A 14,005-nucleotide genomic window follows, 5' to 3' on the forward strand; every position below is an offset into this window, starting at 1 on the left:
TTTAACTCTAAGTACGTCTGATAGTTCCATCGTCACTGGACCATGGAGTATTCAGATTTCTCCTGACTTCCAAAGTTTTTTCAATGCCCCTCAACCCTCAGAGCAGTGTTCCCAGTCACCAAATCTATGGAGATTTATGGCCATCTTCACGGCCATCTTCATGGCAAAGCAGAGGCACTGCTTTCCTTTCTGAGCAGTTTTGTAGAAGGTTTGCTGTCTGTTTTGCTTCACTGCCTCTGTTCTTTCTTCTAGTAATGGATGAAAACCACTTCTGTGCTCATTAAAAGATAGCAGTGTGGCTGCATTCAGCTTTCATAAGAGAAGTACCTAATGGTAGGCACGGCCTCAGACCAGTGGTATGCATGGACTGTAAATAAACATGAAGGGATTTTTGGAAGCAGATGAGTACCAAAGCTTACTGGACTACTCTCATTAGACTTCCTGGAGCAAAAAATAATGATTTTTTGTTTGTTTTGGCTTTTATTTCAAAAAACTGGAGTTTCTTCTGGCCTCTACTCTCGGGAGATATTTTTAGACTCCAATACCCTCCATATTTCTTGGATTCTTAATATTTTCTTCAAAACTCATCGATACTAGAAGTGTGAGGATGTTTATGAAAAATGTATTCCCATTTCCTTGTGGGTCTGGGAGGGTGTATTTTTGGGTATATCTTTTACATCTGCTTTTACAGTTGAGCCTTGCCTAGTTGTCTTTAAGCTTGTTAGCAGCTAAATCATAATAATTGTAGCAGAACCCACATTCTTTATATTTTAATACCCATTCCAAATAACCTTCAATGGTATTACAATTTTGTTATCAAGTAGGTCAGGTTAACACTAGTCATAGATCCTCTGAGTAATAACATCTTTTCCCTATTCATTCAAACTTTACTAGTATTTAAAAAATTAAACCATTTTTTTTAAATTTTAAAACTGTAACATTTCTAAATCAGTGTGTTTCCTCAGATGTCTTGTGACCAACTTGGAGTTGGTAAGGATTTGAATTTACTGAATCCTCTTCTGGTCTCTCAGTTCCCCCTCAGCTCAGGGTACTACTGCCAGAAGAGTATTGTAGTGGGCAGAACACATGAAACTTACCAAGTTAATATAACTACAACTTAAAATGCTGGAATTAAGCAAGCAGTGAATATACTGGGAAGGATGAGGATAGGGATAAAAGGACTTATTACATGAAGTAGCTTTGATTCACATGAAGGAAAAAATAAAATTAGGGGGGCAGTTGTGAAGGTTTTCTTCTACAGCCCACAAATTGTGTATTGCTATTCTTCCATAATTCTGTCTTAACAAAGCCTGAGACTTTGATCTTGGAACACTGAGATTTCAGTCATTTGCATATATTTGGCCATACAGACTTTTTCCTTGGATTTTTGGAAAGTTTGTAAGTCTTCTGTGTAATGTAATACTAATTGCATAAGGAATCTTGGTTTATCATGTGTAAATCAAATAGTATTTTCCAGTCAAAACCCATAAATCTTCTTTTCATGGAGACCTTCAATACTGATAATGCATTGTTGTGTCAAGGGCTGCAGTCATCTAAATAGGAAAATGTTTCAATAAGGAATCTTGGCATTAGAAAACATTTTAAAGATTTACTCTGCTCTTAGAGTACTTCTGGACAAATAAATACAGACTCCCATATTATAAGCTTCTTTAATCTAGATATCTCTTTGCAATAAGTTTGTTGATGGAAGTTAAATTTAAAAATTCAGTTCTTCTTCACAGTTCAGGACATTAGCTAACCTATTGATAAGGGCTAGTTTCTACCTTTTGGAGGTCAAGGAAGCTGTACCATTCTTGATGCAGTGCTGCAAGCCTCCCTGTAAACAAGCCTTGATATCTTCTGATTGGATTTGTGTGCCCTGGCTTGCATAACCATACAGCTTGTATCCCAGTGTTATTAGCCAAAAGGAATATAGGGACTTACATAATCATTACACGATTATTTTTCAGTAACTGTACTGTAAATATGTAATTCTCTCTGCTCCTAATAACTCTTAATCCCTTTGTTTCTATTGGCTCCTGGGCTCAGATTTGGCCATGGCCTCCATGCCCTGGCCACTGATAAAACTTGAAAAAATTGTTACTCTCAGGGTTCACCTGCTTTGCTCCCAGCAGTAAATACGTGTTCCCCAGCACAGGCACAACTACATTGTGGTGCACTGTGTTGTGGGAGCGTGGGCAGCACTTCTGCCTTCATTCCTTCTGAGAAGGGTCCATTCACCTCCAGAAACCTTTCCTATCTGCCTCTGTGTGTATGTTCAACACAGACCTCTGCCGAGCTTCTTTGTGTGTTTTATGCATGAGAGTTCTTCAGCAGTTTTGATCTCATTTCTGCATGTTGTCTGAGAAAGAAGACTCTTCCATGAGATCCTGTAGTGAACAAATCTAAATTATCAAGAACTCTTGATCCACTGCAGGTGTTGGAAGCCAGGAAGAGATTATTTTCCTTTTGGCACAAGCTAATAGAAAAAGGCCCTTTTTAGAGTGCTTCATGTAAAAACATGGCCCTCTTCTGCTGTTTAGTTGAAATATCTGTGGGATTTCATGGTCAGAGTTCTCCCAAGTTGTAGCTCTTCCAGTGATAACTTACACTAGTAAAGTACCTTTCAGGTATATTTGAAAATATCCTCAACTTTGATGCAGAATTGCTTTTCTTACTGCTTTTAATATTAGAAGTGTAATTATTTTTTTTTCTTTCAGCCTTGCAAAATACTTGAAAATAATTTTTCTGTGTTTAATTAGCTCCATGAGTCAGTGCCTGGCCTTAGGTCTTGACATTTTTGGCATGCAAAATTTTCTTGTGTATTTGACCTTGGCTTTATTCCAGAATAAATATTTTAAGCTGCTAGTTGTGCGTAGGTTTATTTTTGTCTTTGGTCTGAGACTAGGGGGCAGACATAAGGAGCACTGAGAGAAGTGAAGTGTATAAACCACAATTAGAATTGCAGTGCACAGGTGTCTGTAGATCTTGCACAATTGCCAAGCTATTTGTTTCTCAAATGATAGGGGCTTTGGGAATGTATTTTGGAGAATAAAGGGAGCAGAAGGCCTTCCATTTGCATGTTAGGCTTGTGGGTTTGGTTGTTTGGGTTTTTTTTGGTTTTCTTTTTTTTCAAAACCTACTTTAAATTCTTCCAGACTTGATACATTTGATATCTTTACAGAACCAACATATTGAATGGCTGAAAGTGATCTACTGTGGCTGAGGATGCAGTTTATAACTGCCTTCAGAAAGGAATCGGCATTGAAGAAAAAAAATTTCTTGCATAATAGCTTTTCTTTGAGCATTGGATTAGGTCTTGTGGTTTAAAAATCTGAATGCCAGCACTGAAAATAAGATGACTTGTAATAATATTTAAAAAGAATGACTTTAGCATCAAGGTTATGGGTGAGTTCTGTTGCAGGCCCTTGAGGATCTTTTTGGGAAGAGAGGCATCTTAAATCTCTATGCTAGTCATACACAAAATATTATTGCAATGAAAAAATAGTGAAGTGAATGAACAGCAGCTCACAGTACAGGATGCTTGATGTATCAGGAGTCTAGTGTTCATTGTATTTTGCAATTTAATGCACAATAATTTTTTAGTTCTGTATTTCTGTATGCTCCACTCACCGTGTTGGATCTGTATTCTTAGGATGTGAGGTTCCATTAAAAAATAAATAATAATCACAGCCCCTGCTCCCCCCACATACACTCATTTTCTGTAATATGGTAATGATATCACCGTAGCAGTAATTACGGGTCATCTTCATTTCTTTCATCTCTGCTGGTTCTGATGGCTTCATTCCTTTGACGGAGAAGATTTGGCTCTGGGTGCTGTGATTATTTTGTTAAGCATTATTCGAATAGACAGGAGTGAGAGAAATTAATCAATCCAAATGCAATTAGCATCATGTTTAACCCAGTGATGGACGTCTCAAGGTGAAACAGCCAGGGGAGTTTCAGACATTATTATTCAATCCAGTGGCTCTTATCTAAATTATAATCAAGAGATTTTTATTGGCTTTGCAGAGAGAAGATGTAACTCTTTCCCTGCTTTGGGGGTCAAAAGGATCAGATCTTTGGCCTATAAGATACCAGCTACAGGCAGCTTCTAGAATTGGGAGGTACTGTAAGAGTTTACTGTAATATCAGGGTCACTCAGGATAAAACACCTGCACATGCCAGTATCTGTGACCTGGAACATAAGTTCAGTAGCTCCTTGGTCATTGGCAGGGCTGTCTTTGCCCCTTGCTTTGAGCATTTTCATTGACTGGCTTTGCCCATCTGTATGTGAATGAATACCATTTGTAGTTTCAGCATTTGAAGCTCTGCGAACATCACAGTTTGCAAACAGAATGGTAACCTCCTTGCAAGGTAGGTAAATCTGGTTAGGAGAACAAGGTAAATTATTCTGCAGGGAAGGAATCTAATTTTTCTTAGAGCAGATATAATTTTAGTATTTATTGATAGCAACAATAACATTTTTGAGGATTTATTAATCTGCAGCAGATCTGTTATCACTGGATAATTCTGAATGATCTCTCAGATCTCTTATCAGGTATAAAATAAAACATGAGTACCGGGTGTGGAGAAAAACAAGGTGGAAAGAGGTCACATGAGGATTTCATAATTCAGGAAAGCATTAGGTATTTGATTACAATTCTTAAGGCCCTAGCTAACACTCACTAACTGCTTCAGTGATTTTAAACTTTATCAGTCTTAGCTATTTACCACTTCTCTGTCAGAGAGGACTGTTGTCACAGCACACTGGGAGGAGCAGTCCATGTGCTTACCTGCTCCAATTCACAGCCTGGCTTTGTGCAAGCTCTCACCTTCTTCGGCATTTCAAAACAAGTCATGCCAGACTGTGAAGCACAGCTGACATAAGGGCACATTCTGCTGTCTCATTCACCAAGGGAAGGACGCTGATGTTTTGTACCAAGGGCATGTTATTATTTAAAAATGCTGCAGCAAGACTTGACAGCTGATCTTTCAGAGCCTGAATTGTAGCAGTTGCTGAATCCTTTCGCATAAATCTTGCGCTGGTTTTGGCTGGGGTAGAGTTACATTTCTTCACAGTGGCTGGTATGGGGCTGTGTTTTGGACTTGTGCTGAGCACAGGTTGAAAATAGAGAGATGGTTTTGTTATTGGTGAGCAAACCCCAGGCCTTTTTTGCCTTGTGCACTGCCACGCTGCCGGAGAGGCTTGAGATACATGCAGGTTGGGAGGAGACACAGCTGGGACAGGTGATCTGAACTGACCAAAGGGATATTCCAGATCACATGGCATTGTACTCAGTATATAAAGTGGGGGGGAAAAAGGAGGAGGGGAGGGATATTCAGAGTGGTGCTGCTTGTATTCCCAAATCACCATTATGATGGGGTCCTGCTCTCCTGGAGTTGGCTGAACACCTGCCTGCCACGGGAAGCAGTGAATCAAATCCTTGTTTTGCTTTGCTTTCTCTGTTAAACTGTCTTTAGCCTAACCCACAAATTTCCCAGCTTTTACCCTTCTGATCCTCTCCCTGATTATGCTGATGAGAATGAATAAATGGTTGCATGGGGCTTGGTCGCTGGCTGGGGTGAAAGCACAACAGTCTGTACTGAGGCTGTGACCCCATCTGTAAGGTGGGAATTAAATCACTGTATGTTTCAAGAATATTGTAAGACTTGATAAAATTTGCAAGTGTTTTGATACCGGTTACTGAGAGATGCCGTGGTAATGCAAACTTATTCCACCTGGAGGCTTACGCTGATTCTGCTGTCTTACCTGAGGAATGTGTTTCAGGAGAGTTAGGTGACTGCCGTGGTCTTCAGTGTCAGTGTAACAGTTCCTGAAGCCTAGCTTGGAGTGTCTGTATATGCCAGTTGTGCCTTCAGGGTAGGTGACTGACCTTGTTTTCACTAACCACTGCTTTCCTGAGATGGCAGTTCAACTCACTCTGAAATTGGGCTTGGGGGTAGCATTCACTGGTAAGTATTTCTCAAAGGTCAACAGTCTTCAACTAGCAGCTCATTTGGCATTTCATATTAGGAAGTAGACAACAGACAGCAGAGTAATTGAAGCTCTTCGTGTGAAGAAAGAGGTGTGAACTGGTGCCAGGTGGTGATAAGATTTTGGGGGTCTGATTTGAGATAGATCTGCAGGGAACAGCTTCTATCTCTCTGACAGAAGTTCTGATTATGATGTCTGGGTAATAATATTCTCTTGGTCTTGTCTGTCATATACCTCTTTTTTCTTTGAGGAGTGTTCAGTAGTAAAGTCAACCTTAAATATTTTTGCTGATTTTAAATTATATTTTTTCCTTCAACTCTCATCCCCTGACTTATTTTTTTTTTATTTTCCTTCCACATGCAATATTAGTTGAGCCCAGCTAAAAGGTGTGACTTTGCAATTGGCTTTCTCAAGTTCAGTCAAGCAAAACTCCCACAGTTGCTCACAGGCAGATTCCTCTAGGCCTTTTTTATGCCCTGACAACTAAGAAAAAGAATCGTCGTGTCTTCTTATCCTTACATTGTATCTCAGCACATAATTTCTGATGCAATAGACTCTTGTGAAAGAAGGTTAAAAACCAGAGAGAATTGTTCTGCTGTCTTTCTGCAATTCATATTCTTTGCCATAAAATGGTAATTTGCATTGACAGTGCTTCAGAACTAAACCTTTCTAGTTTTGTTTTCTATGTAGTCCAAGGGCACAGCAGTATTTTGCAAGTGCACGATTACTACTTTAAAGGAATCCTTCCATGCTGAAAAACAAGTTCTTTGGTTACCATAAATGCAACTGAATGGGAGGAATAACTGATAAGCTAACAAAGTATAACAGTGCCTAAAATAGCCCTTTTGTAGGCAAGAATATAGCATTCAAAATGTGACACTGCAAGACATTTCAGAGCTGAAATTAATTGTATTTCTGGGTTTTATTACTAGCAAAACCTTTAGATTTCAGCAAGGGTATATTTTCAGGTCAGAGAAGGAGCACAGTAAAATTTGTTCCATAAGTTGTACACCTGGGAGAGAAGCTAAGAAGTGCTTCTTTAACAAGTGACTTCGTATTACAGTATCTATAATTTGAAGATACATGCAAGCTTTGTTTTGAGATTTTTAGATAAGCCCAGAAGTAGTAATCAGTGAAGGTATAATGTTCATAATGAATGTGTGATAAATACAGTTTGTCACGTAGATCTTTTACATAGACTTTATCCCCAAGTGTGTTCTGGATATATTTAGGAGTATATTATGTTTAAAATGTGTGCATGTATGTGTGTTGCTTAGGGATTCTCCTGGATGAAAGTTGCTTATGTAAGTATAAATCACTGTTTTCCTTGCTGATTTTAAAGCAGTAAATCCTTCCATTATTTCCTGGCTATCCAGACCTTATGACACAGTATGTCCTGTGCTGTCGTATGTGTGAGAAGGCTTTTTATGGGGAGCAATCAGGCTGGACCCCAATCTCCAGTGCAGTGGTTTTTTTCTAATTAAATTGTCAGTGGAAGGAATATCCGGAGCAGCAGTTTTCATTTTCAATCGAGGAAAAAACATTATGAGTCTTTGTCATTTGATTAAAAGTTACTTAACCTTTAAATTGCTACAGATGTAAAGATAGCTCTGAGTTTCCAATGTAATCGCCTCCAAGTTAAAATCAGGAAAATCTTTGTGTAATGAAACCCATATGTCATAGTGAAAGGATGCAAAGCACTGGCAGAGTGGGCTGCTCTAGCAGGAGATTCTGCACCCAATCTTGTTAACCAGGACTGCTTTTGGTAATCCCTCATCTCCTCACTTGTAGGAAATCAATCTGTACTACTGAATCTTTTCAACCAGCAACTACAAAATTTACTGTGGAGAGGCAGCTTGGGGACAATTGTAGTAAAAACGGAGCCTGAGGCAACAAGGCTAAATGTGGGATTGAGGGATTGAAGTTCTAAAGAGGAGATTATATTAAACCTTATTCTGCTCCCCTATCAAGTAGAAATGTCTCCTCCTCCTTACAGCCCCAGCCTTTCCTACCCAGTACCTGTTCTTGAGATCTGCTTGGCAGATCTTGCCAGGGAGCAAACTTAATTCCTACAGTACAGCATTCTCTATTAATTATAATAGCCTGATACTGTTTTTCAGTAAGTTTATCTGAAGGTATGTATTTAAGCACTACTTCCAGAGCAACCAGTGCTGATATCAATTTAAACTGTTTTTTTTTTCTGCGGAGTTCAGTGTCTTCCTTCTCCTTAGTAGGTGAGGTTAATTTGTATCCAAGCTATTGCAAAGGTATCCATTGTTGATTTTTCTATTGTAGTAGATGCACAGCGTAGGCAAGGTTGTAAATCGTGACTTGTCATGCAGATTCATGCTTCTGTTTTGTGCTGTGAAGCCTCTGTAGTGTGTGTCTGCTGGTACAATGAAACCTGTGCTCAAACCCTCTCTTCCCTTGAAGTCCATGGTTTAAACTACTATTGTGAAGAAAAAATCCCTGAGGTTTTCGATATAGTTTTGTCCAACCTTTTAATTAAAAAATCCACCTCTATCTACTATTCAAATGGCTTCTGCTGGTCCCTTGGGTAGTTGCTTAAAGCTGGTTTTACCATCTCTCTTAGCCTGCAATCGTATTTGGAATGTGGGTGATGGTTTCTTCATTCACAAGCTCTTCCCTCACTCCAGCAAGCTCCATAAGACCCCAATGGAAATTATATTCCTATTATTAAGAATTCATTTCTCAGAAGCAATACTGAGCAGAGAAGTCAGTTTAATATTAGAGCCTTTTACTGTGCAAAATCCATCAAATCATACTCCAGCACAGATGAAAAAGAAACAAAGGTGAAGGAATAGCCAAGATGTTTGAATGCAGTACCATGTAATAAAAATTTGGCCTGTGTTTACCAGGAATACATTGAACTGTGGTTCTTGGGCAGATAAGGGAAGCAGCTGAAGCAGGGAAGACTGTTAATGCTTGTGGAAACTTGCCCTTAGTTTGGCTGTGTTTTTTCTGTCAAATGATGATGTTACTTCCTGGCCATTTTTATACATATAAAAAGATAAAAGGTCCTTTTTTCTTTCTCACTTTGGCATCATATCTTTAAAAATAAAGCCCTGCTGCAAGCCTGAGTCTGTGAGGAGACAAGGAATACAGAATAGCAGAAGGCTGTCTCCTGCTCCTAATGGGATTTTGTAGCAGCATGTGCGAGTTTGTTTCAGAAGTCAGAAATGAACAGATGTTGGTATAAATTACCTCTGTGTCTGATGTCTTGCAAATTAAAAGCGCGGTTGGCATCACTAAACAATTTCACCAGGTTGGGGGGGGAAGCGGGTGGTGATTATTGTAGCAGGTCGGTAAGAATCTTTAAGCTGCAGCAGAACAGGATAGCAAGGATAAAGGAATGAAGAATAAAATGAGAGGTCTGTGAATTAATCAGAAATGTTAACATCTCCGATGACAAGTGAACAGGCAGGCACGTGCTCTTGGAGCAACCTCCAACCCACAGTAATTTCACTCAGCGCACAGAAGGAGTCTATGCTCTGCCTGATTTATAGGGTGCAGCCCTCTTTGGGGAACAGAATTGTCAGGCATTCGTATATCTCCTGTATGGGACTTTCACTCTGGAAAACTTTCCACTTTATCAGCTACAGTTCAGCTTATGTGCTTTTCCTTTAAAACACTTTTAAGAGTGTTTTAAAACCATACACTATTGTTGGAGAAAGGCAGGGAGGTGTCAAAGAACTAAGTACTAAGAATCTCTTCCAAGCTGAAATTTTAAAAATCTTTCCGTTTTATTTAATCATGTTCTTTGTGCATAAAAACTTAGTTCCTGACAAAATACCAATCCACTCTGTTCTGCAGCACCTCCTATCCCTGTGTCACTTCAGTAGCACTTAAAACATACAGGTTATCTTGGGGCTGGGGAGGTAGAGGTACAAATGAGTACTTTTGTGGTAGTTCATGCTGTGACTCAGAAGCAGAAATCCAGGAGATATAACTCACAGCTGGAGGCATGAGGCAAGTGATCTCCTTGAACCTGCAGCCAGTCTGAAGCATGTTCCACTCAGGACAGTGGACTTTGCAGCCTACAAGTATCAGTATGTAACAGACAGGTCATATACTCTTACATACAATTAATTGTATTACAGGGATTTTGCTGACGAAACCACCACATTATAAAATTTTGTGTAAACAAATTAGATTGTAATAATTCAAAGAAGAGGCTTTAAGACACGAATTGTAACTTTCATGTAAACAAATAACAAAATATCTTTATCTGAGTGCATACTGAATTTGTAAGCTGAACATTTTTATTACATTTTAGCTCTGTTCTGACAGATAATCAATAATGTCAAAAGAAAACCCAACATCAACAAACTCACCTCCAGTTTTTATGCTAATTTTAATTTCTGATGTTTGTCTCAGTAGAGAAGTCAGGAATTGAATGGATAAAACAGAAAATTTATTCCTGTCTCCTTCTAGACTGTCTTTGAGGCTAGGTGTGGGAAACATGCATGCTTTCAACATAAAATAATAAAACCCTCCACATGCCTTCCAGTCCAGCACAAAGCTTGCACCTTTATTGAAAAGAAATGGAGGGGCGCCAGTGGGAAAATTGTCTTTCTCCAGGCCTCAATTGCTAATGGTGTTGTCTTTGATGCATTGTATTGTTATTGCAAGACAAGGGTAGTATGAGGGCTGCGCTGTCAGCTTGTGAGCTTATGGGTTCTCAAGTCAGAAATGTCTTATGCAGAAAAGTGGCTGTGTAAACCCTGCTGCAGTACAGCTACCAGAGATTGATGGTACTGAGTGAGAGAGAGACATATAAGCCTTGCCGTGCTGTATTAAACATTGAAGGACTGACAACGCAGAAAGAGAAGACCAAAGCTCTATAAACTTTACTTTATTACCCTATCCATAGATGAACTGCATTGAAGAATATAAACCCCATTATATTACAGCATCCAGGGATTGACACTGCTGAGAGAGAGAAAATGCTGCCTAATTTCTGTTGAAGACCACATCATCCAGGGACCAATAATCCTGAAACAGAGAGAGTTCCATAATCTCTGACAGATTATAACATACAGGAACAATTGTGCCAAGATGGAGTGATGGAGATTTGGATTTCACCATTCAGAGATGGATAGTACAGAGAAAAGGAGGTGCTGCAAGAGCATAATGCAGTAGGAATAGAAAGCATAGATTGTATGTAATGAGACAGCCTGTAGGAATTATTGCTGAGTTTAGAAGATTCCAGACCCTGCCTGCATTTGTAGCATGTCAGGAATTCAAGCTGAAGTGCAGTTTTATTTATTTACCACTTTAATAGATAAATAAAATAATTCTTAGTTTTGGTACAGCACAAATCTAAATTAATTTCTTATTGATGGTTAGAATATGTTATACAATTATACAAATTATACAATTGTTAGAGTTTCTTGGCTTTTATAAAAAATATTGATTTCATTTTCCTCTCTTATGATTTCAGCTAGAGAAATGACTCGAGGGAAATTCCTGAACATCCTTGAGAAACCCAAGAAGTAGCTGCATCTAGCATTTGGATGAAAATACCCCAACTAGGTAATTTTATGTACTGTGGAACCAGATGAAGCCCAGAAAGTCTAAGAACAAAGCTCTTGCTCTAGACCTTCAGAAGCAAACATCTCTTTTTGCTTCCACAGCTCATCTCTTTACGGAGGAAATGTACCATAAGCACAGTTCTCAAGGATTGCAGTTGGTTGCACTGGAATTCAGACTTCATCTGACCATAGGATGTCCAACAGGAGGACTTGGCCCTGACATGCTGTGACACAGTTACCTGTTTCAATCAGCAGCTCAAAGTGAACAGCCAGTGTCCTTACTCAGCTGCTCTCAGGAGGCAGCCTGTTTGAAGTACACAGCAGATCTGACACTGGCCCAGTGTCCATCATGAGGCCCTTTTGTGTGTCTTTTGTCTTCGATGCATTGATTTCCTGTGTGTGACATCAGTGCCGAAGGATTCGAGGTGTGGATTGACCAAGAGCACTGGCTCAGCAGGAGCATATGCTTTTAGTGTAGCAGCTGAGTGCAGTCTCTGCATTAGGTTCCAGTTGCTCACTGCCTTTAGAGAAGCACATCTGGTGCTCCGAGGAAGACCTCCAGACCTTTGGTGTGCCAGGAGCTTAATTTCACCGCTAAATGATTCTCTAAGTGAAATTGAAACTAACAGACCACAGGGAGTAAGAAGTGTGTCTCAGGGAAGATACCCTCACAGAAGCTTTGGCCAGTACACAAGGAAACAGCTTTGTCAGTCCTCTGCAATTCTTTGCTTCTTGCAGGGCAGAAACTGGAAAGAGTTATAAAGTGTAAAGATGGTAATGTTTTCAGTTATCACTCCAACAAGTGGCAACAGTACTGTTAGCCACATCGTGATGATGGCTGTACACGGTCTCAGCATCTATGAAAATAATGTTTTGTGGTATTTTTAATTGCTTATAAACCAGCACCTCAAAATCTTCTTCTCCTACAAAACCAGAATTTTTAAGATAGAAACTTCTCTGATCTGCTCCCTTTCAGAGCACTGTGATTACAGTTTAATGCCTTTTTCTTCTGTTCATGCACTCTTACACATTTCCCCCCTTGGAAGAGGTACAGAGCATGTTCACACTTTTTGTTTTATTTAAGAGAATAATTTTTTTCATTCCATCCTCTTTCCTTTTCCTAGAAAACAACAGTTTAAACATTAGTAAATATGTTCTTTTTTAGGATGCAACATAAATACAATAAATATGTTGAAACATAACATGATGTTATTTTTACCATGCAGGCTTTTCAAAACGTGTCATTTCTCAGGCTATAGTGACATATGAGAGAAGAAATTATTCGGAAATAGTACATGTAACAGGCTGTCCTTACAGCAGTGCATTTTCTGGCTTTGCAGGGAGAGGAGGCTCTTTTTGGGTGCATGTGCAATAAAGAGGGGAAGGTTTGTTTTTTTTATCAAATAGACTTCTGAGTTTTACTGAATTGATGGTGATTGCAGTCTGTGGTTTTGGTTATTGCCAGTCAGAACTAGGCTTGTTTGGGACAGCTCCAGTTAACTAAATAGTTAAATCCCACATCCTGGAAAGACCCTGCACAAATTTAGAAATATCAGGAGCCTGATTTAAGACTTAACAGAGTTATTTCTGTCCTTCACAGTTTATGCAGGACTGAGCTTAACAGGAACTCTGTCCCTTGAGAACATGAGAATTAAGACAGATGAAAGAGAAGAGAAGCTGAAAGTGGTAGTTCAGGAACAAAAAAACTCAGTGCTGCAAACTGATGTTGATGTAGCTTTAAGCATTGAATTACAGATTTGAAATGCAAATTTAAGTTTGTATATTATATATGTAACATATATGACATAATGGGATACTTCATCTGTATCACCAGTATTATTTTGTGCATTTTATAGAGGTTTCTTGGTCCAGCACATTAAGGAATTGAGATCTAAAAGGAGGATAGAGCAAAATATATGAAAGCTTGTCCTGGAAGTATATGTGTCTTTTCTGATATGTGCAGTAGGAAATTTCAAACTCTAGGTAGTTTTTAGTAACATACATATGTTAAAAAAAAAAATCCTTTTATTATACACAGTAATCATCTTCTATAGGGCAGCCATTAACATATGCTTTAGAATTGTAATATTTTTTGGTTTTGTACTTATCATCTGTAGAGATGAGTCAATTATGTTATTTTTTTATTGGCAATATTTATATGTATTTTTGTGTGTTAGAGAAATTTTTTTGCTTTTTGGTTTAATAATATGCAATTGCAAACCTCAGAGCTTTGTCTGGGTTTCCAAAATAGCCCTCTGAGATGCAAAAGCTTTTGCTTGGCCACTTAGGCAATATTATTCCTCAGGCTCTTCTTTACTTACCTGCATGACACCACCTCAGGGTTTGGCCTGTGGATGTTCCATTCCCATCAGTAAATAAATATCTATCAATATCCAAATGCTACTAAGGGTTTTCATACCCCTTTGAACCCTGTTTTTTCATTCAGTGCTAT

General features: G+C 38.9%; 1 protein-coding gene across 4 annotated transcripts in view; it reads left to right on the forward strand.

Annotated features, from left to right (window-relative positions):
- LIN52 (lin-52 DREAM MuvB core complex component) overlaps positions 1 to 13,778 on the forward strand; it is a 40,457-nt gene extending 26,679 nt beyond the window's left edge. For 3 of the 4 annotated variants that reach the window (XR_001522258.2, XR_001522260.3, XM_015631493.2), the window contains 2 exons: positions 11,463 to 11,554; positions 11,656 to 13,778. Coding sequence is in view for 2 of the 4 variants with exons in the window: in XM_015631493.2 (XP_015486979.1) it covers positions 11,463 to 11,518 (56 nt within the window). In the remaining 2 variants the exon portion in view is untranslated. Of the gene's footprint in view, positions 1 to 11,462 lie in introns of all 4 variants that reach the window. The other variant, XM_015631492.2, reaches the window with a different exon arrangement.
- Positions 13,779 to 14,005: the final 227 nt, after the last annotated feature.

This window comes from Parus major, chromosome 5, assembly GCF_001522545.3.
Source record: "Parus major isolate Abel chromosome 5, Parus_major1.1, whole genome shotgun sequence".
Taxonomy (NCBI): Eukaryota; Metazoa; Chordata; class Aves; order Passeriformes; family Paridae; genus Parus; species Parus major.